General features: G+C 55.8%; 9 protein-coding genes across 9 annotated transcripts; 2 read left to right on the top strand and 7 right to left on the bottom strand.

Annotated features, from left to right (window-relative positions):
- Positions 1-2270: 2270 nt before the first annotated feature.
- On the bottom strand, positions 2271-3212 carry F5144DRAFT_148397 (uncharacterized protein). Its single transcript, XM_066782448.1, has one exon. The coding sequence runs from the start codon at positions 3053-3055 to the stop codon at positions 2465-2467; it is 591 nt and encodes a 196-aa protein (XP_066647348.1). The 5' UTR covers positions 3056-3212; the 3' UTR covers positions 2271-2464.
- F5144DRAFT_564898 (uncharacterized protein) lies at positions 2834-4601 on the bottom strand. The gene is given in 3 exon segments (XM_066788454.1): positions 2834-3877; positions 3957-4558; positions 4571-4601. The coding sequence occupies 2 exon segments, from the start codon at positions 4511-4513 to the stop codon at positions 3079-3081; spliced, it is 1356 nt and encodes a 451-aa protein (XP_066647347.1). The 5' UTR covers positions 4514-4558; positions 4571-4601; the 3' UTR covers positions 2834-3078.
- Positions 4602-5489: 888 nt separating this feature from the next.
- Positions 5490-7455, bottom strand: F5144DRAFT_643456 (uncharacterized protein; the record flags this gene model as incomplete). Its single annotated transcript, XM_066792816.1, has 2 exons — positions 6119-7455; positions 5490-6045 (listed from the first exon to the last, which is right to left on the bottom strand). Exons 1-2 carry the CDS (start codon positions 7252-7254, stop codon positions 5490-5492), a joined length of 1692 nt encoding a protein of 563 aa, XP_066647346.1. The 5' UTR covers positions 7255-7455.
- A 374-nt stretch (positions 7456-7829) lies between these two features.
- Positions 7830-10168, top strand: F5144DRAFT_564891 (S-adenosyl-L-methionine-dependent methyltransferase). The gene is made up of 11 exons (XM_066788453.1): positions 7830-8445; positions 8522-8563; positions 8620-8834; positions 8894-8998; positions 9047-9095; positions 9145-9164; positions 9215-9247; positions 9301-9329; positions 9384-9450; positions 9502-9889; positions 9944-10168. Exons 1-11 carry the CDS (start codon positions 8226-8228, stop codon positions 9973-9975), a joined length of 1200 nt encoding a protein of 399 aa, XP_066647345.1. The 5' UTR covers positions 7830-8225; the 3' UTR covers positions 9976-10168.
- Positions 10169-10548: 380 nt separating this feature from the next.
- On the bottom strand, positions 10549-14129 carry F5144DRAFT_545792 (uncharacterized protein; the record flags this gene model as incomplete). Its single annotated transcript, XM_066787381.1, has 2 exons — positions 10549-10571; positions 10640-14129. The coding sequence occupies 2 exons, from the start codon at positions 14127-14129 to the stop codon at positions 10549-10551; spliced, it is 3513 nt and encodes a 1170-aa protein (XP_066647344.1).
- Positions 14130-15655: 1526 nt separating this feature from the next.
- F5144DRAFT_564883 (uncharacterized protein) lies at positions 15656-18100 on the bottom strand. The gene has a single exon (XM_066788452.1). It carries the CDS (start codon positions 17699-17701, stop codon positions 15914-15916), a length of 1788 nt encoding a protein of 595 aa, XP_066647343.1. The 5' UTR covers positions 17702-18100; the 3' UTR covers positions 15656-15913.
- A 2945-nt stretch (positions 18101-21045) lies between these two features.
- On the bottom strand, positions 21046-23950 carry F5144DRAFT_643434 (uncharacterized protein; the record flags this gene model as incomplete). The annotated part of the gene is made up of 4 exons (XM_066792815.1): positions 21046-21741; positions 21797-23418; positions 23467-23692; positions 23744-23950. 4 exons carry the CDS (start codon positions 23948-23950, stop codon positions 21214-21216), a joined length of 2583 nt encoding a protein of 860 aa, XP_066647342.1. The 3' UTR covers positions 21046-21213.
- A 532-nt stretch (positions 23951-24482) lies between these two features.
- Positions 24483-25710, bottom strand: F5144DRAFT_564867 (60S ribosomal protein uL16). The gene is made up of 3 exons (XM_066788451.1): positions 25550-25710; positions 24951-25335; positions 24483-24897 (listed from the first exon to the last, which is right to left on the bottom strand). Exons 1-3 carry the CDS (start codon positions 25592-25594, stop codon positions 24668-24670), a joined length of 660 nt encoding a protein of 219 aa, XP_066647341.1. The 5' UTR covers positions 25595-25710; the 3' UTR covers positions 24483-24667.
- A 259-nt stretch (positions 25711-25969) lies between these two features.
- Positions 25970-26738, top strand: F5144DRAFT_600383 (60S ribosomal protein eL30; the record flags this gene model as incomplete). Its single annotated transcript, XM_066791073.1, has 5 exons — positions 25970-26017; positions 26070-26165; positions 26222-26259; positions 26427-26475; positions 26643-26738. The coding sequence occupies 5 exons, from the start codon at positions 25970-25972 to the stop codon at positions 26736-26738; spliced, it is 327 nt and encodes a 108-aa protein (XP_066647340.1).
- Positions 26739-26960: the final 222 nt, after the last annotated feature.

The following is a 26960-nucleotide window of genomic DNA, read 5'->3' as shown; positions in this document are numbered from 1 at the left end:
AAACTATACAGAGTTATATACATCAGACATTACCACATCTCCCTGACACGTGCGCGCATTGTGCCCGGGCTTTCCACACTTGCCACAACGCCGTGGAGCCGTCTCTGTTCGAGTCCGCTGACCACCATTTTCCCGGGTTTCACGCTCTACCTGTTCCTGCACCTCTCTCTGGGCTAATAGATCATGTGCATCTCCTACAGTAAGTGATCCTCCAAGACGCACACGTGTTTTTTTGGCCCTTCGCCGCTTGCTCAGTGCCTCATTTGCCTTCTGTAAGGTACGTATCTCACCCGTCATTAGGGCAACCGAGTGCGCCAACGCCTGCGTCCCCTTCGCAAGCTGGTCGACAGCAGTGAGAATTTGCGTCGGCGAGCTTCCCTGGTGACGGGCAATCCGACTTTTGATGTACTCGGATTGCGAGACAGCCTCTGTTGGGTTCCGTGGCGTCTGGGAGGACCAAGGATCGGCAGCGGCGGAGGGGGGACCAATTGATGTTGGCATCCGTAACTTGACATCCAGCTTGGATATCACTGAATCGGGGTCAAAAGGTACTAGACCTGCACCTCTGAAACTTCCTTTGTTGTTGCTCTCGGTCATGGCGGCAAAGTGGGCGGCTTTGAAGGCGAGGAAGAACTCGACCTTGGTGATGTGGTTGATATGCGCTCTGACGAAGTGCTCGATTTGCCGACCGTACGCCGTTTTCAGGACACTAAAACACCCAACATCGAGTGGCTGGGTTATATGAGATGAGTGAGCCGGCAGGCTGATGGTGACAATGTTGTTCTGCTTGCAAAAGGCTTCGAATTTGGCCGACAGGTGACTCTCATGCCCATCAAGCACAATCAACCGATACACACCCTTCGTACGAGACTTTGTGTGCTTATCAAAGTGTTTGATCCATTCTAGGCCGGTCTCGTTGTCGGTCCACCCATTGGAAGTTGGTTTGATAGCCCAGTCGAGCGGAAGGTTGCTCTCTGTGTACCAGTTTGCGAGGTGGTACATGCCTTGCACGATCAGAAACGGCGGGAGGCACCACCCTTCGCCATTGATGCACTCAATCGCCGTTGCCCATTCCCTATTGCCAGGCTGAACTGCCTTGCCCCTTCCACGTCGATCAGCGCGTGTCACTACCATAGACGCGCAGATAACGCCCATCATAAAGCCGGTCTCGTCGAAGTTGTAGAGGTCGCAGTCGTGGATGCCGTACTTCGCTCTCATGTTGTGCACAAGCTTGAACCACGCGCCAATAAGCTCTGGATCTTCGCAGAGGGCTCTCTGGAAGTCGTATGCGCGATTGAAACGCGTCTTGAGTTCTGGTTGTCGCTTGACGAACTTTTCGGCCCAGTGCTTACCGACACGTCCGCCGTCGCGTTGCGCGAGTAGCAAATTGGCCATATCTTCAACACCAGCGTATTGGGGCGGAAATCCTCGCGCATCTAGGTCCAATATATATCGAACAACTGCCTCCTCTTCAATGGCTGTCAATCGATGAGCTGCAGGTCGCGACTCGGACTTTGGCGTTCGTCCGTTCATTCTGTGGCGGAGCGTAGCTTCGGGCACGTTGTAGATTGCTGCAGCTTTCCGGCGACTAAGTTTCTGGTCTCGTCGAATAGCTTCAATTGCCAGGATAACCTGGCTTTCTTTACAGCGAGTTGCCATTGCTGGTCGCGGAGAAATGCTGTGTAGCAGATGGAAATGTGTGACGCGTGGAAAAGTGCGTCGCTTGGGGGTGTGCGTCGCTTGGGGGTGGATCACGTTAGTAATTTCCAAAAGTTTGAGCGCAATATTGTCCTCCGGACAGGATAAACTTGGCTCTTATCGCGGAGATCAGATGAGGACTACTAGTGTAGTATACCTTGAGATGGACAGAACGTTTTGAGACGGACATTGCCCATTCAGACAAATAGCACATTTTCAGATGGACAGCATAGCTTGAGACGGACAGTATATCTCGGGATGGATGTAGCGAACAACTGTCCGTCTCAAGCTATGCTGTCCATCTGATCCATAGTGAAGTTCACTCGACTCTGGGGTGGCCGGGAGTTACGGTGGGAGTTACGGGATGGCCAAGACAAGTATCTGGTCAAAGTCAAGAAGGGTAGAAGTTGTCGGGCGTGTAGCCGAGGGTTCTCAGAACCCATTCGCGCTTGCTATCTAGCGCGGTCCCAGCACTGGGAGATTTATGCCATGTTCCGGCTGGCTCCCAGAAAATTGCCAGCTTCTCCGTGTCTAGCTCGTTAGCAAACGAGAAAAAAATAATGCTTTTGGGGGCCTGCCTAGGTAGGTAGCGTTACCGGTGTACCGTGACGGCAACGGCAACAAAGTCACCGGCGACAAGAGGGAAGAGAGGCTACGGCGACCACCACCAATACAACAACCAGCCATATAACAACTCGGCCTACCCCATGCCACCAGCCCAACGTGCGGCTGGGCAATATGACACGTATTCGAACACGCAGGCACATCAGCGGTTCGTACCACCCGTCAAGGCTAAGGGTTGGCCCGAGGGCCTCTCTGAAGCCGTGTGAATATCACTACCTGGGTAGATAAAGTACCTAATCTGCTGTGGTATGGGCACACTGCCTGGCTTTGCATGTGAAAATGACTTTGGCACTTTGCATCCTCCATGTACGCTCTCGGGGAAGTTAGCTGTTTGGTCAACACCGCTTGTCACGGGCACAGCCCGTTCCATATACGGGTTAGGGTTGTAGTTAGTCAGGGTCAGGGTTGCAGGGCAGGACCCCTGGTAGTGGGGTCCTGCTAGTGTGGTCTGTGCGCGGCCCACACAGACAGGGTTTTCCCTGGGCGCGCCGCGCCTCCTACATTCGGTTGCTCGTGCAACCACACAATATACCAGAGATCCCCTACCACGGCGATTCCACCCGTGATACCGCTGCCTTTGTTCCAACCACTTGCTTACTACCAATATCACAGCTAGGGTATGTATGTTCATACGAAGGAGGGGGCCCGACGGATGGGGTCTGACCGTCTGACGGAGGGGGGGTATGGCCAACAACATCTGTTCAAAAATGAAAAATATATTAATACATGCCATGCCACTCTTGGGTTGCCGTCCCGTCAACCTTCAAACAAAAACAGACCCGGGTGAACGGCCGAGACTTTAAAGGAGGCTGCCGGTGGAAACGTAAGGGTTGGTTGTTGGAAGGCTTTGAACGAGAAAAGCCATATCCCGATGGCCTGACCGGGTGCCTTCATAATCTCAGATGTTTTGGCGTCTATCATTAAGCCGTGCTTGGGAATGATATATTCAGGGGTGCTTTGTGAGATGGACTTAAGCTGTGACAGCCAACCGCCGGCCTCATATCGCGGGCACTCTGCCCTAAACCCCAACTTTGCTAGGCTGGGGTGATGGCGCCATTGCGACCAAGAAGGGCAAGCAGGCCAGTTTACGGGAGGGCAGATGTAGAAGCGGAACCCGTCGCCACCACTAATGTTGTTGTTATTGCTGTTGTTGTTGTTTCGGGCCGCGCGCTGCTTTTTTGTGATGCCGAAGGCGCGTTCCATCCGCTTCCAGGCTGCAAGAAGGGGATGAGGGTCATCTTCTAGTGGAAGTTGGCGGAGGTCCAGCTTGGCGCCGGGCCGCGGGACGGTATCGAACCAGTGAAAAGAGCCCATGCTATAGACCCGTCGATGGAAGGGGAACGTGTGGGCGAAGTGGTAGTACCAGTTATTTGAGTGGAACTGGCCTACAGCGCCTGAACTCGACCGGGAGTGGGTGATGCAGAGGACCGAACGGAGACTGCAGCGGAGCATGTCGGCGAACGATGCTGCCGCGGCTGGGTGGACCAGGTCTGGTATCAAGCGTGTCTCCTGGCTGCCGTCTAGAATTTGCCTGTGTAGCGCGAGGTGGACGACCCTGTCGTGGTCCAGAATTAGCCAAGCACATCGGACCATGATGTCAAATAAAATGAACACCCGTGGCGGTTTATATATACCCCTGGTCCTTGTCATCGTACGCCTTCGCATCGTGGAGAAAGTCCACCAGCAGAGTGCCTGTCGCAGGAGCGGCAGGAGCGGCAGGAACGGCATGACCGTTGTCGACATAATGCCTTTCGGTTATCCGAGGCTGGACGTACACAATGTCATATTCCGGGTTTAGGTAGAGCATCTGGTCCTTGTACTTGCCGGGAAAGGGCAGGTGTATCCGGTAGAAGCTCAGCGTGGCCTCCCTCGCCTCGGAATTGACCCAGAGGAGTGGGCTGAGAGATGCGGCGTAGCACCTGCGACCCCTTATGCTCGATTTATAACCGCGGCCGCTCACTATCTTGCCTCGATGGTTGCTGTTGGCGTAGTACCGGGATGGGGAGACCTGGTCACCCGGGTAGGATGTCGCCTCTTCATCGTCGGCTGCGCAGACATCCACCTCGATCAGCCGGGGGCGGCGGAGGTACGACTGCCAGACGTGTAGACGCAGTTCGGTAGGGAGTCGGGAGAAGAATGTCCATGTGGTAACAGTACCTGGTTCAGGGCTCTCGCCCGGAACCGGAGTCATAGTCGTAGCCGGAGCCTGGGAATGGGAAGGGGAATGGGAAGGGGAATGGGAAGGGGATGCCTGACGACTAGGATTGAAATGCTTGTCGTTAAACAGGCCGTTACAAAAAGACGCCGGCTTTTCCTCAGTCATAGCATCCATCTCGCCCTTGACTGAGTCGTGATTCGTGAGCCGATGCTGAAAATAAAATAAGAATAATGTGGAAAAGACTGATGTCGGAGTCATGGGCGGGCGGTGGTCTTTTATAGCTGTGCCGGCTGGCTTACGTATATTGCATGATCTCATTGCGCTTTTTACAGCTAAGAAGAGAGGGGAATTGATTCCCTTGACTCAGGTAGGTAGTCTAGCGATTTTGACGTCATGGTGGCCTGATAAATGTATCATGTATCCTTTTGAATGTGATGAACCGAAACCGATTTGCGAACTGAACATGATGAATATTTATCACTTGTAGCAGGTGGTTTAGACGTACTGTGAAATATGAAGTCAATATAAGGTGATAATTGGAACTCGCTAAATGCTTGGACTCCAAGTGGAGGTGGATCCTAGACCTTGTTGATGTTTCTTCTTTTGACCCATGCTGACTTCGAGAGTCAGAAACATGTGGCGTCAATGGTACGGGTATGGAAATTCTGGAATGAAGTTTGGGACTTGGCGAGATACACCGCCCAAAGATGTGCAAGTCGTCGACAACCTATGAGGCTCAAAAGCCATGCTAATTATACCCGATTATTTCGATAAAAAGACATTTGACGCTTCAAAACCGTGGTATATCACACCCAACACACAACACAACCCCCCCCCCCCCCCACCCTTCCCAGGTCAAGCTGCCCAGCTACCCATGTTGAACCAAGTCGAGCACATCCACCACAAAACCCAACCTCCCCCCTCCCACTTCCACCTTCCAACCTTTCCCTAACCACCCCCCCCTTTTCCCAAAAAGCCACACCCAAACCCACCCCCCCAAAAACCCCCCTTACCCCTTCCCCCCACCCCCCCCAACACTACTCGGCCCATTCTCATCCGTGACCCCACTATACGCCGGCCTCGCCGCCCCCGCCGGAAACACCGGCCCCGTCATCTCCTCGGCCATGGCCTCCTCATATGTGGGCGGCGCGTCATCATACGGCGGACTCGCCTGCCCCGGCCCCGGCCCCTGTCCCGGCGCCAGCTGTGGCGGGTAGAGGGCGTCGGGGGGTTGGGTTTGTGGGGGTTGGGACGGGCGGGGGGGGAGGTGTGGTGCTGCTGTTGCTGATGATGATGCTGCTTGGGGTGGTGGTGATGATGGGTTTTGGGTGGGTTTGTTGGGGCGGGGGTGGCGGCCGCGGCCTTGGCGGGTGGCTTCGACGAGCTCGGCTGGGGGGGTGAGGCCGGAGTAGACTTGGATGGTGCTGAATTGGAGGTTGAGGTGGAGTTCTGGCGGGCGGTTGGCGGCGTCGGCGAATTTCCCGCGCCCGAGGAACATGTTGGGGCCAATGGTGGAGGGCTTGCCCCAGGCGAGGCCGAGTCTTATCTCGAGTTGGTAGTCGCGCCTAGGGGTGAGTGAGTAAGTAAGTGAGTGGATGCGTGGGGGGGGGTCTCGTCTGACGAGTTGGGGGAACATACTTGAGATTACATGTGAGGAAACTCGGCATGACGGTGTTGGGCAGCGGTGCGTCATTCCAGAGTACGTCTGGGACGACAAATTCGGTCCCCACGGGGTCTTCTGGTTTGGACACGAGAGTAGAAAGGCCGTGGCGGGCTAGGATCACCCAGCGGTTGACCTCAGCGTTGACTAAATCCTGGCAGCGCACCGTGGTCTTGCCGATGAGCTCGATTTGCATTGCTACTAAATACACGTCGGCCGGCGCGGGCACCAGCTTCTTCGCTATCAAACGGAGGGGTATCGATTTGTTGCAAGTGAGAATGGCAGGGTGTGGGAGACGGGCAGACATCTCGATCGAAGGAGCGGCGACCGAAGCGGGATTAGGCGATGGCGGACCGCCTGACCGGCTACTAGTAGTAGACGTTGAGAGTCCCCCGAAGAAGGAAGAGCGCTTCTTTTGGTACGGTGATGGGCTGGGGCTCCTCGGTTGGAAGGTGAAGGGCCGTCTAGCGTATGCCTCCTGGTTCGACTTGGCTGGCCTAGGGGGCTCGATGGGCAGGAACTTAAGGCCCATCTGGTGCCGCCAGTTCTCCTTGAATATCCCGGGCCGTTGTATTGTAACTTTGACATAGTACCGGATCTCGGCTTCCCCAGGGAATCCCGTAAAACTCGGCGGCAGCGTTTTGGTGACGTGCGAGTACATCAGCTGCTTGGTCCCGTCCATGACCCGGAAGCCAACGCCAAAGATGCCACCGGTGTTGACCACGCCGCCAATCCGGGCCATGGCTTCCGTATTACCGCAGGCGTTGTTGAACGGAAACTTGAACTGAAAGGGGAACCGGTGCTGTCCTGGATTCAAGAGGTAAGGCGAGGCGGTCGGCGGTGCATTCTCATCGGGGAAAACCTGGCCGACCTTATACAGGATCTTGTGGTTCTCGTGCAGGGTGTCCCCGCCAGATATTCGCTCTCTCCCGGCGATGCCCATACCCGGGTTGTCTGTGGGCACGCCTAGAGCTGTCCTGGACTCGCCCTCGAGCTTGACGATGATGGCGCCGATGTGCTCGGGGCGACTGAGGGAGAGTACGACATCGCCCTTGATGAAGTCCAGGTTGGTATAAAATTCGGGCGGCTTGTCCAGAATGACGCGTATTGACATTGTGCCGGTGTTTCGCTATGAGGAAATAGGTATGTACCGTATGCACCTAGTAGGTGAGTGGATAACAGACTAACAGACCTCGAGCCTAAACTCCAAGGCTGTTGCTGCCGACTTGGAAATCTTGAATTTCTTGAATTTGACTTGGGCACGAAGTAATAATTATGGAAAATACACAACCAACCATTAATTGGGTGCAACCCCACATCAGTAAAGTTTAATCAGTGTAAGGCCCAGAAAAGTAATGGCGCCAGTGATGGGATTTTGGTTTGGGGATTCAACTGGGGATCAACCAACAAATTGACCGGGATTCGAGGAAGGCCTGGTCGATGGATCTGATGAAGTCTGCCTCTGGGGCAAGCTCGGCAAGCTACGCCGCAAACGCTCACGCGGCTGGTTACGTCAGTTCGCATGCTTTTGGCCCTTGGGGGAATGCAGCCAGTGGGTCTTTGAAATACAGATTACAGGGGCTTACACAGCCCGGGCAACGTCAGCTCTGTCGATGGGTCGTTTCAGGTGGGGAAGAAAAGCCAGGTTATATTCGTAGTAGATTCGTAGACGCAAGCTTAAAGTTCTAGGAATCATGGCTCCCGGCATTCGCGGCAGTCCTGCGGTGTCGCCGTCCAGCGCAACTCCCCGGGCTGTGTAATACCACTCACACGAGTCGGGTGTTACATACATACACAGTTACAGGGTGGTCAATGACAGACGGGCCCACCCGCACTTTTGGGCCGCAATGAGATCGGCTGCCTCTTCCGGCTCGGGTTCTTGGCAAGCGGTGTGGCTTCTTGCTTGCCTATCCTGGCCACCCACCCTGCCCTATCTTATCGCTTTTGGCGGGGTCTTTTTTTCTGCCAGGTCAAAAAATATTGGCGGCGATGCGGTGAGCGAACATTTCATTGGTGTTTAGCGACGAAAGCACCATTACTACACCATTACCACCGAGACCACCCCTTGATATCGAGTGTTATATCATGCCCAAGGCGGCCAAACAAAAACGTGGAGGGGCCAGCAACGGCCCCTATGATCGTAAAGCGTCCAAGGGCAGTTCCTCGAACACAAACATCTTCCGCTTCGACAAGGACTTTGGCCAGCATATCTTAAAGAACCCGGGCATCAGCGATGCCATTGTCGACAAGGCCTACCTCAAGCCCACCGATGTCGTCGTCGAGGTCGGCCCGGGTACTGGCAACAGTAGGCACTGCCCTCGCCTTCGGCCTCATCCTCGACCAAGCTTAGAACCCTGGAGAACTGACATGGTTGACAACAGTCACGGTCCGGGCCCTCGACAAGGCAAAGAAGGTCATTGCAAGTACGGCACTCTCATTCCCGACCATACCAACGCCAAACAACAGCTAACCCGTGCAGTCGAACTCGACCCGAGGATGGGCGCCGAAGTCACGAAGCGCGTACAAGGCACGCCACTAGCCAAGAAGCTCGAGGTTATCCTAGGAGACGTCATCAAGATGCCCGAGATGCCCCCATGCGACGCCCTCATTTCCAACACACCCTACCAGATCAGCAGTCCTCTCATTTTCAAGATGCTAGCCATGCCCAACCCACCTCGGGTAGCCGTGCTCATGGTAGGTGTCCCAAACGTAAAATATGGGGGGTTAAGGGCTGACGGCGGGCTGTCGGGTAGTTCCAAAGAGAGTTTGCAAAAAGACTGGTTGCGAAGCCGGGGGATGCGTTATACTCGAGGCTGAGCGTCAATGTGAACTTTTGGGCCACATGCAAACACATCATGGTAAGCTGGATCACGGATGTAAAGAGAAGAAAGTCTGACGTCGTCTAGAAAGTCGGAAAGCAGAACTTCAAGCCTCCACCCAAGGTTGAAAGCGATGGTAAGTCGCCCAACAGGTGCCATGGAGCAAAGGCGCTAACCCCTTGAAGTTGTCAGGATAGAACCACTGGTATGGCGCCACGCTCCTACTATCGGGGGAATTACTAACCATGCACACAGCTGGGGTCAGCGCGGCCAAACATTGCCTTTGATGTATGTCGTCCAGTACCCAAGTTTCACCCTCCCGGTGGCTAACCATTACCTAGGAGTTTGACGGTCTGCTCCGGATTGCATTGTGCGTACCTTGCGCTTCTCAACATCCTACGCACCTGCTAACTAACGAATGCAGTAACCGTAAAAACAAGACACTACGCGCCGCTTTCAGCGTAAAAGAAGTCCTCGCCATGTGCGAGCGCGTCAGTCTCCACCCTCCTACCCACCCTCACACACCCACTCACCCCTAGCAGAATTACAAAGTCTACTGTTCCCTCCACAACATCCCCATCGACGAGTCCATCGCGACCGACGATCTCGCAGCACTCACCGCCGCAGACGGTGATATGGACGTCGACATGGACGACAACGACAACCAAGACGGTGACGGGGAGGAGGAGGGCGCGGGCGGCATGGCCCAGGACGAAGACGAGGACGAGGACGAGGACATGCCTGCTTTCTTCAAGGATATCAATGATGCCGACGCTGCCAAGGAGGCCAGCAAGACGCCGAGCCGGAACCCTAAGTCCAAGGTCGCCCTGGTGGTCAAGGCCAAGGTAAATAAGGTGCTGACCAGCACCGCTTTGGGGGAGAAGCGGGCGCGGCAGTGCGATCAGAATGACTTTTTGAAGATGTTGCTTGGTACGTTTGCTTGTGGTTGGTGGAAAAGCCAGTGGTGCTAACGTGGCTGGGCAGCTTTCCATGAGGAAGGGATTCATTTCTCGTGAGGTGGTGATATATATCATGGGTATGATGGCGTTGCTGGCGTTTGGAGCTGGAATCCTGTGGGCTGGTATATATCTAGACATTGATTCGACACGGCGGAGGTGGCCTGAGGTAAAAGACACACATGTTGTCATCACAGGGTGTTCAAGCACGGCGAGACGAACAAGTCCGGTGGTTCAAAACTGAGATGGGAATTCTATCATCGTACCCATACAAGCAAGCGTAAGCGTAAGCAGAGAGTGAGTAGGTATCTCCAGATCCCATGCAGCCCAACGCCAACCAACCAACCAACCCACGCTTGAAGCAACCAGATAGTTAAAGCATCGCTCGCTCGCTTATCCCACCAACCCGGCCGAAGATAACCCAAAAATCCAGAACCAAAACGTATATGCCTGCCTGCCTGCGTATATGCCTTCAACATCCATCCCCCCTTTCAAACAAACAAAAGAAACCCACCGCATAATAGATAAGCAGCTCTAAAAAGCAGCCATGTTCACTCCCACTGCGTATCCAACAACTCCTCCTCCCCCTCCCCCGCGGACACGCCCGGCCCCGCAGTCCCATCTTCATGAATCCTAAACCCCATCACCGCGCTCTGCTGCACATTACCACCAACCAGCCCCACCCCCACCCCCACCCCTTTCTGCCCACCCTCCCCCGACACACCCACCACCGATACCGGCAGCGATGGCTGCGGCGGCGCAATAAGCTGCCACGCGCTCGGCTTACTCGAGTACTCGCTCGGCGCCTGGCTACTCGCCCCGTCATCCTCTTCATCCTGGCCTTGAACTTCCCCTTGCCCCTGACCCTGACCCTGACCCAGACCCCGCACCTCCTCCATATCCAACAGCAGGTGATCATGCTCCTCATCCTCGTGGATGGCGATATGCACCGCTTCGTCATCGTCTTCCAGTTGGTGGTGGTGGTGGTGTTGGCCCAGCTGGGATTGGGATTGGGATTGTTCTGTGGTGAAGGATTGGGACTGGGACTGGGACTGGGAGGAGGCGGTGGTGGGGTCGATGTTCTCGCCGTCGGACATGTTGCTGTCGCCGTCGGGGTCGGCGGTGCCGTTGGCGATGGCGTCTTCGATGCCGGCCCAGGGGATGTCTTCGGGGCGGAGCGGTTGTTGTTGTTGCTTTTTATGGGGGTGGTGGGGGTGATTATTGTGGTCGGTGATATTGCCCGCGTCCGTGTCGACGCCGTCGAGCTCGTCCTCGTCTTCGTCTTGGTACACGTCGATGTCGAGGTCGGCTTCGTCGCCGTCTGTGCCGAACCCGAAGGAGCCTGTGCCGATCTGCCGCCGGGCGCTGCTACCCCCGTGGTGGGTGCTCTGGTAATATCCGCGTTGGTTGGGATGGTGGGGGTGGTAGTGGTCGGTCATCTCACTGTCGCCTGCATCCTCATCATCATCGCCGGTGCCCGTCTCGCTCCCGGTCGTGAAATCATCCATCTCCTCGTCCCCGTACTCCGCATCCCCCAGCTCATCATCATACCCACCCATACGCAAGCCATGATTCCCACCCACAGCAGGCGGAACCGGCCCGCGGCTGACCCCGCGCTGGTACCCAAAGTCGGGAACGGCCTCGCTGTGCGGCGTAGCGTAGTAAAACGGGGTGGTCGTGCGGCGCTCCCTGTTCTCGCGCTCGCGCTCCTCCTGGTACCCGTAGATGCCCCCCGGCGCGAGCGAGGGCGAGCGGCTCATGCTGGTCCGGCTCCAGCGCGGGGTGTTGCGCGGCACCAGGCTCGGGGAGCGGGTGAAGCGGCGCTTGGGGACGGCACCCGCGGACGGGATGGCGATGCCGTGCGGGTGGTTGTGGAGGGCGGCGCTGCTGTTGCTGCCAAGCCGGGGACTGGGGCGGGGGCTGGCGCGGTGCACGAAGGGAGACGAGCGACGCTCGTAGGGCGTTGCGCTGGCGGCGGCGTGGGAGGGGCGGCGGCGGGATTGGGCGGGCGAGAGAAGGGCCGGATGCGTGGGTGGGAGGGAGCCGGTGCGGAGGTGTGGTGGCAAGGAGCCCTTGCGCTCGCGTTGGATGAGCGGCGATGGCGCGCGGGAGCGGCTGGGCGCGGGGCCACCAATGGAGACAATGGGGGACTGTACGCCGGTGTAGAACTGGCCGGAAGGCTCGGTCGACGAGCGGCGCGAGGCACGCTGATGGATCGACTGGCGGAGGCTGACGGACGAAGCAGCCACGCTCGGCGACTCGTCGAGGCGGTCGTTCCAGTTCCAGCACTCCTCGAGGGCATCAGCCTCAGGCACATCCGCACTGCTCTGCGAGTTGGGGTAGACCCTGCTCAGCTGGCGCAGCTTTTGCCAGGTCCAGCCTGTTTCGATGGCGTGGTGCCCGAGAGGGTGGTCCTGGAGATATGCCTCGGGCTGGGTAATGTAGAGGCGCTGGACACCGGTAGCCTTCATGACCACGCTAGACACGAGAAACGTAAAGTCCCACAGCGCCGGCGTCGCCATCTCAGCGGGCGAGAGAAACCGCAGCCGCGAGTCCTTGTGGAGCTTGCGCAGGGGGACCCAAGCCTGCCGCAGGCCGAGATACTCAGCCAAGGGATAGTCAGGCGCGAATCCTGACCGCGCGTCTGAACTGGTCGAGATGCGCAGAACGTCTTGAAAGGCATCGTGGATCGCGAGCTGGACACTCCGGGCGTCGGCTCCCCGGACATGGACCGTCTTGATCAAGCCCCGGCTCTTCAACCTCTGCTCCACGACCCGTCCCGCAGCGAACGCCCTCGGCAGCAGCCAGTTCGACTCGGGCCCCTGTCCGGCCCATTCCTGGAACTTGGGTGACTGCGGATCGGGCGTCGCTCGGCTGATGGTATTGGGCATCTGTGTCCAGCCCTCAAAATTGGAACCTATGGACCGGCGCTGGTTGGTAAACTCCTTGGAGGTGAGCCAGACGCCCTTAAGCGGGAACGGCAGGAACACGACCTCGAGCGCCCAGGGCTTTGCGTAGGACGGCATCGCTGCTGCCTGGAGCTGGCTGACCTGCGCCTGGAGCTGCTGCAGCTGGCTGTACACCTCGGCGCGGTTCGAGGCGAGCACGGTGGCGTTGGTCGAAACGGAGACGACGCTGGCCGTTGCGTCGTCGGCGCCGCCATCCTGCTTGGCCGTCCGCCTGCTGCTCACAACGCTGCCGTTGTCGTTGAGGATCTTTTCTACCTCGTCGACCCGCGATTCGAGTTCGGTGACGCGGAGATCGACGTTCTCGTGCCTGTCGTGGCAGTCCTCGTGGCCGGCAACGGAGAAGGAGTTGGTTTCGAGCCTGTCGAGCCGCTGTTCGTGTGTGTCGACCTTGTCTGAAAGCTTTTGGTAACCACCATCGGGTCCTGCTACCGAACGGTCCTGTGATGGTAGCGCCTTGGGAGTGGAAGCGGAATCTGCTGCGTCATGTCCTGCATCCTGTCCTGGCTCAGCATCGTCGTCCGGGTTAATATGTTCCAGCTGGCGCGACTCTGGCCTTGGAGCAGGGACACCACTTAGTGTATGTAGCCCGCGCCCGGCAAACGGCCGGAGATACCTTGCTTGACTTGACGCTATGGTCGACGGTGGCGGCGGCGGCGACATTAAGCATTGCGAAGGAAACGGCGGCAGTCCATTGGCAGGTCCGGCTTGGGATCGAGCCAGGTCTCCCCAGTTATTAAACGTATCCGGCATTGGGCTGTCCTGTCCGGGGTGGGAATCCGCAACTGGGGCAGGGTTGACGGCCTCCATCCGTGGGGCAGACATGGAGGTCTGAAAGTCCAGCAGGGTGAAATCCAGCGACGACCGGCTCCCCGGTACATGGAACGAGGGAAGCTGGACCGGGCTCAATGGCGCCCGGTGAGTTACGGGCTTTTGGTTTTCCTGTCCTGGGGCGTTCACCGCGGCCGATGGTTGTGTCTGTCCGGGCTGGGCATCCTCGTGGAAGCACGCATGGTGCGAACACATGCAAAGCTCAGCGAGCGCGCCATTCTCCTGGAAAACACCACTGCTGAGGGATGCGCGACTCCAGAACCGGCGGCAGCCACAGCGCGGGAGGGTCGGATCCGTGTAGTTGCAAGGCCCGCCCGGAAGCGCCGGCCCTGGCGCCCGCAGCGCGTGGGCGTCATTGTAGATATCAAAAGCGTATGCGCTGCCCGGCGTGGGTATGTCAAAGGGTGTAGCAGCCATTGGGGCCTCGGGAAACCATCTCTTGGAGCTGATGTACTAGAGGGAAGGCTTGAGAGAAGATGGGGTCGGACGGAACCGAGCTAAGAATCGGGTCGGGGTGTTTCGAACGGCGACGGCAGCGAGGGCGGGATCGCAGAATCGGGGAGATAGGGAGGGTTCCGGTGCGACCCAGCGCCAAGTCAGCTGGTTCGCGACGAAAGCACGGCGGCTTTAGCACATGGTGCTTCATAGAATCAGTTAGCCTCAAGATACGTTAGTTGTCGCAACCCAGCCGAAGCTCGGGGAAGCGGGAGAGAGCGGTGCGCGGAGCAATGCGGGACGGGAAGCTCGCACACCCACACCGACGGAAGAGGTGGGATAGCTAGGCAGAAAGGGCGCGGGACGAACTCTTTTATATATATCGAATAAAATAAGGCGTCTGGTTGGGAGATTTGACTCAGAAATTGCATGGGCGCATCAGATGGAAGCTGATCGCAAGTCGCAAAAATAAAGTGAGGCGCAAGGCAGCATTGGCGTTCCGGGAGGTGTCGCAACTTCACAAGCATCCAGGTCGGGAGAATCAGGTTCGGTGCGGTGCGCAGGGAAATGCAAGGCGGGGTGGCAGGGTGGGTGTGTGCGGGCATCGGCTTCGAAGTACTTCGGCTGAAGCCCCCTCCCTGGTACCCCAGCAATCCAGCAATCCAGCACGCCCAGCTCAATCCCCCCAAGCCAGAAGGAGGAATTGCGGAGCTCTCATCCCTGTCAAACTGCGGAGTTGCATCGCGGCATCAGAGGGAACGGGTGACTCGAGCATGCGTCGAAAAGGGACAGGGATTCATGGGTGATATGTCCGAAAAGATAAGATACCACTGAAGCGAGGCAGAACCAGGGTCACTTCGTGCCATCCTCAGGCCCGACTGCAGCTCTGTCTGGCTGTCTTTTGTTGTGCCTGGGACCTTGCGGGAGCTGCTCAATCGCGCAGCCATTGGTCCCCTGCTCTTCGCAACGCGTCAGGGCCAAGGTGGTCCGGGCGGGCCGCAACGGAATTGGCTGCAGGGCCCCTGTCTGTTTCGATTCGTTGTCACACTGGACTTGTCTGATTGGCACGAAGGCCACTTTAGATTCCTGCAAGCTTGTCGCGTCGCTACGCGTGAAGTGGAGAGGTACCGTGGTGAGCGGCTTCACCGTTCTTTTCACGCAAGCGACGCCGCTTTCCTTGCTCCCGAGCTCCCTCAGAGCCGCCCTCAGCGGTGACTTGCAGCCGTGAGCGTTACTCGACATGGGGCGATGGCATCAGAGTGGCATTCTGGCACGGATCTGTTCTGGTGTGAACTCCCGCCCCCCGGCACAAGTAGCATGTACTTGTTATATCCGAGGCGTACGGTTTGTATGGCCAAAAAAAGCTATTCCTGCAGCACAAACTGCGACAAGAGCAGGGCGGACGAAATGAATGCGCTGATATGTATAGTGTAGTTTTAACCCAGGTCTCGGCGCAACCATGAAATCTGGGGTCAACCTGCGTCCAGTAAAAGCGCAAGGCGAATATTCGGGGCTGGATATCCCAGGGTGTAAATGCATCTTGTGTTTCGAGATCTACCTCTTGTGGTATCTAAATGCAATGAATGCAACCATGTTTTCCCATGTTTCCCCATGTTTCCATATTTCCCGTCAGTCAAAACGCCCAATCCTTCCCTTTGCAATCCCAGTACCACGCGAGAAAAGAGTGTGAGAAGTAAAAAAAAGTAAAATACAACCGTTCACGGCGGTGAGCCCCTTGCGATGACGACTGGCTGGCGCATCACCGTTCAGACCTCGCCCCAACTTCCCATCGGCCCGGTGCTCGCGATAGCGCTCCCCGTTTTGATGGACCCGCCAATATCCCAGTAGTGGCGGGACGACGGTCTCGACGAGATGCTGCTCCTCCGCGCAGACCGCCGGGTGCTCTGGCTCGCACAGCTCCCGGGTGGGTGTCGGATTGCCACGGGGCTGGGCGGCACCGTCGCCTTGAAACTGCGCCGCTCGACCGGGCGGGTTCGGTGGTACCCATGTGCGTGCGCGTGGGTGTGCGCGTGGGACACGAGAGGATGGTGCTGACGCACGCGCGCCGCCTTTGCCGCCGTGTCCTGCGTGCTAGAGGTGGCGAGATGTGAGGTGCCCGACGAGAAGGACGGCGATGCTTGCCGGGACGAGGTGAAACGGGACCGCAGGTACCGGAAGACCAGCCGGACGTCAAGATCCTGTTCCCATTCTTGCTGCGTGAAAGTGTGTTGGGTGTCACTCGGATTCATGTCGGAAGCAGATGGGCCCGGGGGTGTGGGGGGCTCGGAGGGCCGCGCACTCAAAACGTCGGCCGGCCGACCCACGGTGGGCTTGAACTGCGGCATGGACTGAACGCTACTTTCCATCTTCCGCCCGGAATCGCTCACATCGGCAGGTGTTTCGGGGATGACAGGCAAACCGGCATACGGCAGGGCCATATGCTGCACCCGTGTGTAAGTTGAGAAGGCACCAGGATGAGTCGACATTTGGTGCACAAGCGCGCCAAGCTCTCTGGATATCCGGTCCAACATGCGCAGCTGCCACTCAGAGTCATGTGATGACTCCGACCCGAGGCGGCCCGGTGCGGGGGCGAAGGCTCCCGTGGCGGATGCCTGGGGTGTCGAGGAGAGCATCTCCTCGTCCGGAACAGCATCCCCAAAGAGCACCGCGAGCAGCTCGTCATCGACCCCCATCATGTCACGTATGAACTTCCGCGCCATTTGGCTCCATGAGCCGGGCTTTGCACCGCTCCGAGTTGGCTCATCCTGGTCATGCCAATCCGCCCCGCTGAGGTTGATATCTGCCGCCTCGTCGTCTGCGACACTCCTTTCGGCCACCTCTGGTTGCATGCTTTTTGTGTGCTGGATACCGCGAAGCGATTCCTCGGACTGTTGCCTCTTCCTCGTCTCGCTTCGAATGTCTTCGAGAAGCAGCTGGCTCTGTTCTAGCCGCCAGGCCTCTATCCGGTGGTTTCGCTCCCAGTCTTGTGCCTCTTCCGTTTGGGTCTCCAGCTGAGCCAGATTGAAACCCTCGGATCTGTGCCCCACACGGTTGGGGTTGAATCTCTCGAAGGCGTACATTCGGTCTTGAGCCTCGGCGCTCATGCCTGGGGTCTCGAATCGGAAAGAGCCCAGGCCGTCATGCCCTGGGAGCACCGGTGTGGCATGTGCCACCTCGGGTTGGTTGTAGGGGTTTGGAACAATTCGGAACTCGGGTAGGTGGCTGTCGAGACTGTCGAGTTCCGCGTCCTCCTCGGCGACGCTCGCTGATACAACCTCTGAAGCGGCTTGTAGATCGAACTCGGAGCGCGCAACAGTGTCTAGACTGCCGAGGTCACTGATCCTTGATCTACCCGGCGTTAGTTGGCCGTCTTGAGTTGTATTTAGGTAAGAGGACGTGGTCCCGGCGTCAGTTCCCGGAGTAAAGACAACCCATTTCTGAAACTCATTCGGCGTTGGGCGGTCCTGTGGATTGACAGCTGCAGGCTCTACATGCCCCGGTTCGTTACGGTCCAACCGCTGGACGGGCTGCCGTGTCGATTGTTGGAAAGCCATCGCGCATGTCCTAGACACTTTGCAAGTGGTGGTGGTATCGGTCGAGAAGGCAAGAGCAGCCCTGAAAAGCCGTTGGTCGAAAACGTCGAGTTGGTGTTATCTTAGGTAACGTTATCGACAAGTCTAAACAGTAGCCACGTCGCTGGGTCCCTGGGGAAGGCGGCCGCCAGCGCAGTTGTCTCTAAGGGTTTAATTGTCCTGAGTCGCGTGTTTCTCTGAGGCGGTGAAGGGATCGAGCCGGGATCTCGACTTAAGAAGTGGAACAGGGCAACGACCCGGGAACCAAAGATGTGGATGACGGGATGATATCAGACTTCAGCCCCGGCTGCAGCAGGGCGCTCGCTGACTGCGGCGTCGTGTAACCCACTCAGCACAAAGGCGCGGATTAGTCGCGACGGCCGAGAAAAAGTAATCTCAGGACAAGATAAAACCTATTTTGGATATGTAAATGAGACGAGTATCTAAACATTAAAAGGGATAGGAAAGGCCCGAGAACGGCCAGCTGGGTGACCTGGCTGGTTTGTTGGGGGCGGGGGCGGCTCTCCCAGAAGCACGAGATCAACACGGGTGGAGGGGACACGCAGGATGCTAGCGCTGTGCTTGGTCGAGAGCCCTGTTTGTTTAGCCCCACCATCGCCTGACCCTCCCAGCCCCCCATCGTCTTTCACATATGGATCTCTGGCTCTGGCGTCGTCTGCAACCGCCTGGTCGTGGTAAGAAGTACGAAGTAAACTTCCTGTATTCGTAACGGGCCGCCAATTTTTGTTCCTTCTTTTTTCCCCCTCTTTTTTCATATCCGGTACCGGATTACGGTGCCCCATAGATGCGATTGATGATGTGATGTTGGCTCAAGCTTCATCCCAAAGCAGCCCCACTCCACGACGCCACCTTCCATGATGTGACCCGACTGCATTACCTTATCACAGCGACGTGTCCTGAGATCAGCCAAGTTTCGACAACCAAGACCGAACCGACAGTTGAGAGATCTTCGAGGGGAGTGCTTTGCATACTCAGGACCAAGCTAGTCACACGATTTTGGGCAAGCGGCGCCGTGGCTTTGGTACAGACAGTCGCTAGCGAAATCAGCTTCCGCATTGTCTCTATCATCAACTTATTCAGCACATGGACCACTTACGCATCCAACCATCTATCTACGCCATGCGACCTCACATCTGCTAGAGTCCCTTTTCGAACTCGTCGAACGATGCAATTATACCATCTAACCACCCGGCAGCTACTTAGCTCAGGATAACTGGATAGAGTCCTCGCTCGAAGCGGCTCCCGTAGATGGCACGAATGATTATTTCCACAATTCGTTGCAGCAGCCCTATATGTAGTATACAGTACTCTATCACTTGCCGTTCTGATCATACCATTAATGATGTGCATGTCCTAAATCCAGTAGTCACAGTGGAGCCATTGTAACGGTCCCAGGAGTATATTTCCAGTATCTCATGACGACTCTCCGAGTGAGTACACTACACAGTAAGCTTGAAGAAGAAAAGAAACAAACACTCCGGCAACTCGTGGGCTGCTTCCTGGTCGCGAGTGCGGTGGCCCGAGCGCATCGCCACAATGTTCAGTGTGCTCTGGGGCAACTTGGAATAGCTTCATCTCGGGGCTTCGGTGAACCGTCCTGGTATGTGAGCTGGCCGAAGGTTACCAAGGTCCGCTTCGGGCATAACCCGTTACAGCCACCACATGGAGTAAAATATTGCTACAAGGCGTTGTCGCCTCATCAGATACGTACAACCTTTCTGGGTGTGACGAATTTCTCCTGGACCCAACTCTGAAAGAGCCCTTCAGTCGGATTAAAGGTAGAGAAGGGTTCATGTTCCAGTGCAGCCAAAGAGTGCACGACAATGATGTCTCAACAGTAGGTACCTAGGCTTCTGAGTTTGTAGCGAACTGCAGTTATGATTGCTAGAACTCATAGCTCTCTAGAACGAGTGACTGTATAAGGTACCATCTTAATCCTGAAGTACCTTCGTGTCTCAGTCTGTGTGCTTTGTGGTCTACTTACCTAGTATGTTTCAATGACTAGCACGGGCGCTGCCAGCTCGGTCAGGTTCGTGATACGAGGGGGGAATTGAAGCTGATCTGGACGTCTCTAAATGCACGAGTTATCTCGGCATCGCTGAAAGCTTTTTATATAACCATCTACGATAAATGGACTTGTCCTCTCAGACCCTTCTAACGTCAAGCAACCTGAAAAAAAAGAAAGAAAGAAAGAAAGAAAGAAAGAAAAAGAAGGAAAAAAGGGGGGGAGAAAAGAAGAAAAAAAAAGAGAAAAGAAAGAAAAAAAGAAAAGGAAATAGAAAGAGAAAGAAGAAAGAAGAAAGAAGAAAGAAGAAAGAAGAAAGAAGAAAGAAGAAAGAAGAAAGAAGAAAGAAGAAAGAAGAAAGAAGAAAGAAGAAAGAAGAAAGAAGAAAGAAGAAAGAAGAAAGAAGAAAGAAGAAAGGAAAAAGGATTAATGGTGAGAACCTCAAAATGCATTACATAGGTACCTAGGCTGGATGAAAATGCTAACATAGAAGAAGATGGGCATGCGCTGAGGATGCCTAGGGGAATGACACGTCCATAGACATCCTCAAAACTACCACACGCCCAGTCGGACGGCCGATAGCAATTGCCGATCCATCTTTGGAAACGTCTGATACCCCAGGTCGGAAATCAGGGGGAAGCCATATGGTTCCCCGGCCTCGCCATGTAATCCAGGAGCCATCACCACTGAGCTCCCACCTTGGTGTCTGCGCATTTGAAGTCAACTGGCTGTTGGAATTGACTCCATGCCATGAGTTTATATCCCCACCCTTCTTGCCCGCTTTTGCATCCCAGATGCGGATGTCATTATCGAATGATCGAGATACGACTCTGTTGCCGTCCGAGGAGAATGCTACTGAGCAAACCAGACTGCTGTGGCCTACCGAACCGCTGTGGGCCCCCAATTTCCGGACCTTCGCATCCCAAATACAGATAGTACGATCGTCTGATCCGGATGCGATTCGGCTGCCGTCCGAGGAGAATGCCACTGACGAAACTAAACTGTCGTGGCCCTCGAGCTTCCATATCTCTTTGCCTAACTTCGCATCCCAGATACGGATAGTAGAATCGGATGATCCGGATGCGATTCGGCTGCCGTCCAAGGAGAATGCTACTGATGAAACCCGACCCATCCTAACGCCCTCGAGCTTCCGGACCTCCTTGCCTGACTTTGTATCCCAGATACGGATGGTGGAATCGTCTGAACCAGATACGATTCGGCTGCTGTCTGAGGAGAATGCTACTGATAAAACTGGACTGCTATGGCCCTCGAGCTTCCGGACCTCCTTGCCCGACTTCGTATCCCAGATACGGATACTCTCATCGAATGATCCAGAGGAAATTCGGCTGTCGTCTGGGGAGAATGCTACTGATGAAACTGAATTGTCGTGGCCCTTGAGCTTCCGGACCTCCTTGCCCGTCTTGGCATCCCAGATGCGGATCGTGTTATCGAAGGATCCAGATACGATTCAGCTACCATCCGAGGATAGTGCTACTGACGAAACCCGATCGCTATGGCCCTCGAGTTTCCGGACCTCCTTTCCTGACTTCACATCCCAGATACGGATGGTGGAATCAAATGATCCAGATACGATTCGGCTGCTGTCGGAGGAGAATGCTACTGATGAAATTGAACTATCGTGGCCCTCGAGCTTCCGGACCTCTTTGCCTAACTTCGCATCCCAGATACGGATGGTAGAATCGTCTGATCCAGATGCGATTCGACTGCTGTCCGAGGAGAATGCTACTGATGAAACCGGACGGCCGTGGCCCTCAAATGTTTGAAGACATTGACTCCAGATTCTCTCGACTGCCGGCTTCGTAAGTACCCAACCAGGCTCTTCTTTGGCAAACATTCGACGGATGATACTGTCAAGCGGGGAAAAGAGCAATGCCGATATGTATGTTTGTAGTGGCGCCTGTTCGATAATCCACCGGTTCCGTAAAATAAACCGATATGCGTCTTCGACAAGATTCGCACAAGCGTCTATCTTTGCCTAATCTGGCGCTTTAGTTATCTGCCGTTCGAAGTAGCAGGAAGTCGGAACTTACGTTGACAATAGTACTAAGCCTAGAAAGAGAGAGGATTGCATTCGAGACAACCCCCAGGAGACTCAACGCCTCAAGCCAGTGCAGAAAGTGGTCCTGGAAGAATGCCTTAATCAAACCTCTTATTCGGATACTTTTCTCTGATCCTGCGATGCGCCTTCTGAAAGCGTTTGCTAGCCGGTAGCGTTGGGAGCCATGCAAGTCGGCCTCATCCGTTTCACAAATGTGATCGATCCAGTACGTACAAGAGTATCCCACTCCGAGCAAGTGATCAGACGTGGGTGGCCGCGCCTCCACGTCACGGGTGAGCGTTCCTGGATGTACTAGTTGATATACATCTCGCCGGAGTGTGTTCTCCATCACCACTACTGATCTGTCGACGATGCTGCGTTGAACGGCGTATTTACCAGACGGGAAAATCTTATCGATGGCGGTGTCACTGACTAAGTAGTCCTTGGCCGACTGGTGAATCGGATAGACGTAGTCGTCCACCAGAGTGAGAAAGGAACCGCACATGTCGATAATCCTCTTCAGATCTGCGGTTTCGCAACTGAGCCCAGCTATCGTTCGGAGCTCGAGAATGTGGAGCGGGCGGTACGCCAAAGTTGCGACTGAAAGCACAGCAAGACACGAGTCTCGGTAGTCGCTCGTAGACTTGCCAATATCTCCCATCATCCGATCGTAAAGCACTGGTAGGCCTGGCGGTGTTTCGTCGACACGACGAACAGCATCGTCGGCCAACGGGACAGTACGGATAGATCGCAAGACCAGATCGACCCATAAAAAGGTACCTTCGGCCTTCTCGAGCAGCCTCTGCCGAACTTTGGCCTGCTGGACGGGGTTGGATCGAAGTGATGGGACTTGGGCTACCTTGTGAATGATGTAATCCTCAATCGCCTGGGACACGGCTTCCGAGTTCACCTCCAGGCTCAAATCCGCTCCCGGGCTTTCAAGCGCGAGGTTTTCACCGATGTCGACCCGGTTACGGCTCGTTAGGATCCACCGAAGACGATTTTCTTGGAGGGCGGTTTCCCTAATCAGGTTAAGGAGGTCCGGCAGACCGTCTTCGCATTCATCGAGAGCGTCAACAGCCAAGTACACAGGATCCGACCGTGAGTGCTGGATCATCTGCCTGAACACATTGGACAGCGCGTCGAAGGCGTTGGCGTTGGTGGTGATATCAAAGAGGCCCACACCCATCCGGTTGCACTCACACCTGAGGTACGAAACGAGACTGACGTCCTGGAGCAGCAAGAGGTATATGAGGCCTTTGAGGACGGCGACCGCATTGTTTAAGCGGTCATCAGTATTCTGGCAGAAGAAGAACGATAAAGACGAGTTGGCAACGGGGTTGTCAAGTCTGGTCTGGGATTGAAGTTGCCCAGTGATGGTGACCAACAGCATCGTCTTGCCCTTACCGGCACCGCCCTTGATCCAGAGCAGCTTGCTTTCGCCGTCTCGCCACTTCTTGTAACTGGGGTGGGAGAGAATCCAGCTGGACGAAGCTTCGTACAGGCCACCTTTGGTTCTTTCAATGCGTAGCTTGTCGAGGGTGGGATCGATCCACCTGAGTTCCTTGAGTAGGGAGTCTCGCTCGTTTTCAGGGGTAGCGGATGGGAGAATGCCTGTTCGGTGTTAGAGATGTTTTCAACACCGGTCTGGGAGAAGAATACCGTCTGGCAACGAGGGCGGAATTGCTGATACTTTTTCTATCGCCTCCCGTATCACCACCGCGACACTAGTCCGTGTGGACAGTTGCGCTACGCGGTTGCTGGTCAAAAGTTGAACATCCTCCAACATCCCCTTCATCAGCGACTCCACCGTGTTTCCTTTGCCCCAGGTGAGGGCGGCAAGTGCGTATCGATCCATTTTCGAAGCGCCAGCTTGTGGGACGACGTCCTTAAATATTTTCCCAAGCTGTTCTGCCCTGTCCTCACAGCGTTGCAAGACAGGCGTCATCGCCTGGCGCCACTCGTCGTCGGGGGTGTTCTCCGATATAATCTGGAGGGTTCTGCTGACAAGCGGGAGTCGTAAAGCAACATCGCGGAAGGCCTCTGGGAGGCCGGAGGCATCGTTGGCAGCGCTGTAGATCTTTAGGGTCGCGTCGATGATGGCGATAATGCCAGAGATGACACTGATGACCTCGGCGCCTGACATGTCTCCGGTTCTACGGCAAATACGTCAGACTCTCAGCTTAGCTAGGTATGGTACCCGTGCCATACCAGTGCAAAGATGAAATAGAAAGCGTCTGAGAAGTTGCTTAACCAGACAGCCTCAGACAGAATCGCAATTGACGATGCAGAGTCGATGCTGGCCTGGGTTCATGAGAGGTTGGGCTGCAACATTCTGGCGCCCCGCGTCGCTTCACATGAGCCAATGGAGAAGCGCAGTGCGAGTGGCTGCTGCGGGCGCTTGCTTGACGAGTGTTAGCGAAGCGGCTTCATGTCTAACGAAAGTATTGGTTTGAGGATCGGGCCGCGGATGATTGCTCCAGTGGGCTTTAACTTACCACCGCGCCAGCTACCGGTTGCCAGGGGATGATGAGCGTGCTCGCCTTCCGCTGCAGAAAGATAGGCGCGTCTTAGCCCGTCAAAGGCCTCGCGGCCCGCCGCAGCTGTTGTTTAGTAAGGAGGCAGCACACAACATCTGCCACGCAAGATGCGATGAGATCACGCAAAAGTTGAGAAGAACCGCAGAATAATGCACTGATATCCCGTTTGTCCATTGAGAACCACTTTGGTTGAATGGTTCCATTGACTGCTATGCCGAATCAAGACCATGATGCTAGTTGACATGCTCTCATTTCAGCCCTAAAATGACCGTTGACGCCACCCCGAAGCCAAATAACCATTCCCCGTCACCCCACGAAAACACTTAGGCGGTGAAGGCATCCGGGAAGCGCTTCATGTTGTTCTCGAGGTTGCCGCGGTTGCTGAGGAACTGGACGTAGGCACCGTCGACCTTGACGCGGCCAGCGGCCTTCTTCTCCAGGTACTCCTCACGACGGAGAGGGGTGAAACCCCAGTTCTTGGAGATAATGATCTTTTGGCGGCCAGGGAACTTGTACTGGGAGCGGCGGAGGGCCTCAAGGGCAAAGGCGCGGTCTGTAACGGGTTAGTTTTCCGAGCAACTCGCAGTGATGTTCGGTACTACTTACTAGCGTCACGAGTGCGGACGCTCATGAGAATCTGGCCAATGTTGACACGGGCGACAGTGCCGTTGGGCTTACCCCAGGCACCACGCATACCAGTTTGCAGTCTATCGGCACCGGCGCAAGACAACATCTTGTTGATACGGACGACGTGGTACGGGTGGGCGCGGACGCGGAGGTGGAAACCTTCCTTACCGGCCGTCTTGACGAGGTACTTGTTGGCGCAAATACGGGCGGCCTCGAGGGCCTCGGAGCTCAGCTGCTCATACTCGTTGGACACAAGGTGGATGCAGAGCGGGAAGTCGTCGACGGTGGCACGCTTGCGGCCGAGATCGAAGATGCGAATCTTGGGGTCCGGCACACCACGGTTGAACCGCGACTTAGGGTACGGCTAGAAAAGAGGGCCGATTAGCGATCTGGGTTGGTAAAATCAGCCAAATCAAGTGTTGAGCGCGAAATCCTCTTCTTCCCCAAATATCCCAGGCTTTCCGGCCCATCCGTTCGCCTGTTTCTTCGCCGAGCCCTTGCCCATTTCCTCCTCGACAAGAATGTGTGCGAATGCCTCTCGGACCGCACTTGGGAAGCAAAAGTTGCAGGACGCTTACCTTGTTCTTGCAGTACCGGTAACATCTAGCAGGACGGCGCGCCATTGTGACTGATTTACTGTGATGTCACGATTATGGGTGTCGACTTGGTGTTGGGTGAGGGGAATGGTTGGGGGGCCGCTGCGTTTTTGACCAAATTGAACTTCGCCTCACGATTACCAATCCCGGATTCATAATCGCCCCGGATGAGTCGTTCGGAACAGAGTGGAGCCGTTAGGGTTTCGAGGAGCTGCAAGCGCACCCATTACTCAGCCAATGAGAACTCAGCCCACTCTGTGGCGGGAATTCCACATTGGCAAAAGAATATTTCGAAATCGCGGTTTTCCTTCTTTCGAGTGACCATTCAGCCAACGACGAGGACATCACCACCAGGAGCCATCTTAAACTCTTGATCCTCTCACTAACCACAGTACCGTCGCAATGGCCCCCAAGAAGAACAAGTCGGAAGCCCAGTCCATCGGCAGCAAGGTCCGTTTCGAATGTCAGCGGTTGGAGGCTCCGTCGCTAACATCGTGAACAGCTTGCCCTCGTCATCAAGTCGGGCAAGGTTGTGCTGGGCTACCGCAGCACCCTGAAGGCTCTTCGCAGCGGCAAGGCCAAGCTCATCCTCATCTCCGTATGTGCTCCCATATCTCCGATTATGAGTCACTTCCAATGCTGACCGATCCGCAGGCCAACACGCCTCCCCTCCGCAAGTCCGAGCTTGAGTAGTATGTGGCGACCAATGTTGCCAGATGGAAGGGAATGGATGAGGCGCATGCGGCGACGGTCTTCGAGGGCAACAAACCTTACCGATCTGCCGACATGCGCTTCGATTCTCCCGGACATTTGGCAAGCGAAATATCAACGAGGGCTTGTTCGCTAACTTGTCGAACAGCTACGCCATGATGTCCAAGACCGCCGTCCACCACTACACCGGCACCAACGTGAGTTATCCCCCCATGAGAGACGAGATTCCACGAGTTTGTCGGCATAGGCTTCGACTCGTTATTCCTGGTTGGAAAACCCCCGGTTTTCCAGCCTACCCAGAGAAGAAGTCTCGTGGCAGACTTTGGAGGGTACCTGTTCGCATGCTTACTATTCCCCTCGACAGATTGAGCTCGGCACCGCCTGCGGCAAGCTCTTCCGCTGCTCCACCATGGCTATCCTGGATGCTGGTGACAGTGACATCCTTAGCGACCAGGCTTAGGTCTAGCGGCGAGACGGGAATACCGGTTGGCATTCATACGGCGTTCGGGTCTGAAATCGGGAAAAATGATATGACGACTTGGCGATATCCGGCCTTTTACGGCCACATTCGACATCCGGAGTTTGCACCGCAAGAGGCTCTCTGTAGATTAGTCGTAGTTTATGACAACGCGGTTTTCAAGCCTCGGATGGTTTTTTGTGATTTGGAAATTGAGGGCTGCCC

The sequence above is a fragment of the Chaetomium tenue genome (genome assembly GCF_020726465.1).
Source record: "Chaetomium tenue strain MPI-SDFR-AT-0079 chromosome Unknown F5144scaffold_2, whole genome shotgun sequence".
In the NCBI taxonomy this organism is placed as follows: Eukaryota; Fungi; Ascomycota; class Sordariomycetes; order Sordariales; family Chaetomiaceae; genus Chaetomium; species Chaetomium tenue.
This window is presented reverse-complemented; position numbering and strand designations above follow the sequence as displayed.

What these genes read in the sequence shown, in the direction of transcription:
- F5144DRAFT_148397 (XM_066782448.1), bottom strand. Translation starts at nt 3,055, where the DNA reads ATGGCATGTATTAATATATTTTTCATTTTTGAACAGATGTTGTTGGCC.
- F5144DRAFT_564898 (XM_066788454.1), bottom strand. Translation starts at nt 4,513, where the DNA reads ATGACTCCGGTTCCGGGCGAGAGCCCTGAACCAGGTACTGTTACCACA. An exon ending in TACGATGACAAGGACCAGGG is followed by an intron (nt 3,878 to 3,956) that starts GTATATATAAAC and finishes GGACCACGACAG; the next exon opens with GGTCGTCCACCTCGCGCTAC.
- F5144DRAFT_564891 (XM_066788453.1), top strand. Translation starts at nt 8,226, where the DNA reads ATGCCCAAGGCGGCCAAACAAAAACGTGGAGGGGCCAGCAACGGCCCC. An exon ending in CGGCCCGGGTACTGGCAACA is followed by an intron (nt 8,446 to 8,521) that starts GTAGGCACTGCC and finishes GGTTGACAACAG; the next exon opens with TCACGGTCCGGGCCCTCGAC. An exon ending in GGCCAAACATTGCCTTTGAT is followed by an intron (nt 9,248 to 9,300) that starts GTATGTCGTCCA and finishes ACCATTACCTAG; the next exon opens with GAGTTTGACGGTCTGCTCCG.
- F5144DRAFT_564883 (XM_066788452.1), bottom strand. Translation starts at nt 17,701, where the DNA reads ATGGCTTTCCAACAATCGACACGGCAGCCCGTCCAGCGGTTGGACCGT.
- F5144DRAFT_564867 (XM_066788451.1), bottom strand. Translation starts at nt 25,594, where the DNA reads ATGGCGCGCCGTCCTGCTAGATGTTACCGGTACTGCAAGAACAAG. An exon ending in ACCGGTACTGCAAGAACAAG is followed by an intron (nt 25,336 to 25,549) that starts GTAAGCGTCCTG and finishes CCTCTTTTCTAG; the next exon opens with CCGTACCCTAAGTCGCGGTT. An exon ending in CGTCCGCACTCGTGACGCTA is followed by an intron (nt 24,898 to 24,950) that starts GTAAGTAGTACC and finishes AACCCGTTACAG; the next exon opens with ACCGCGCCTTTGCCCTTGAG.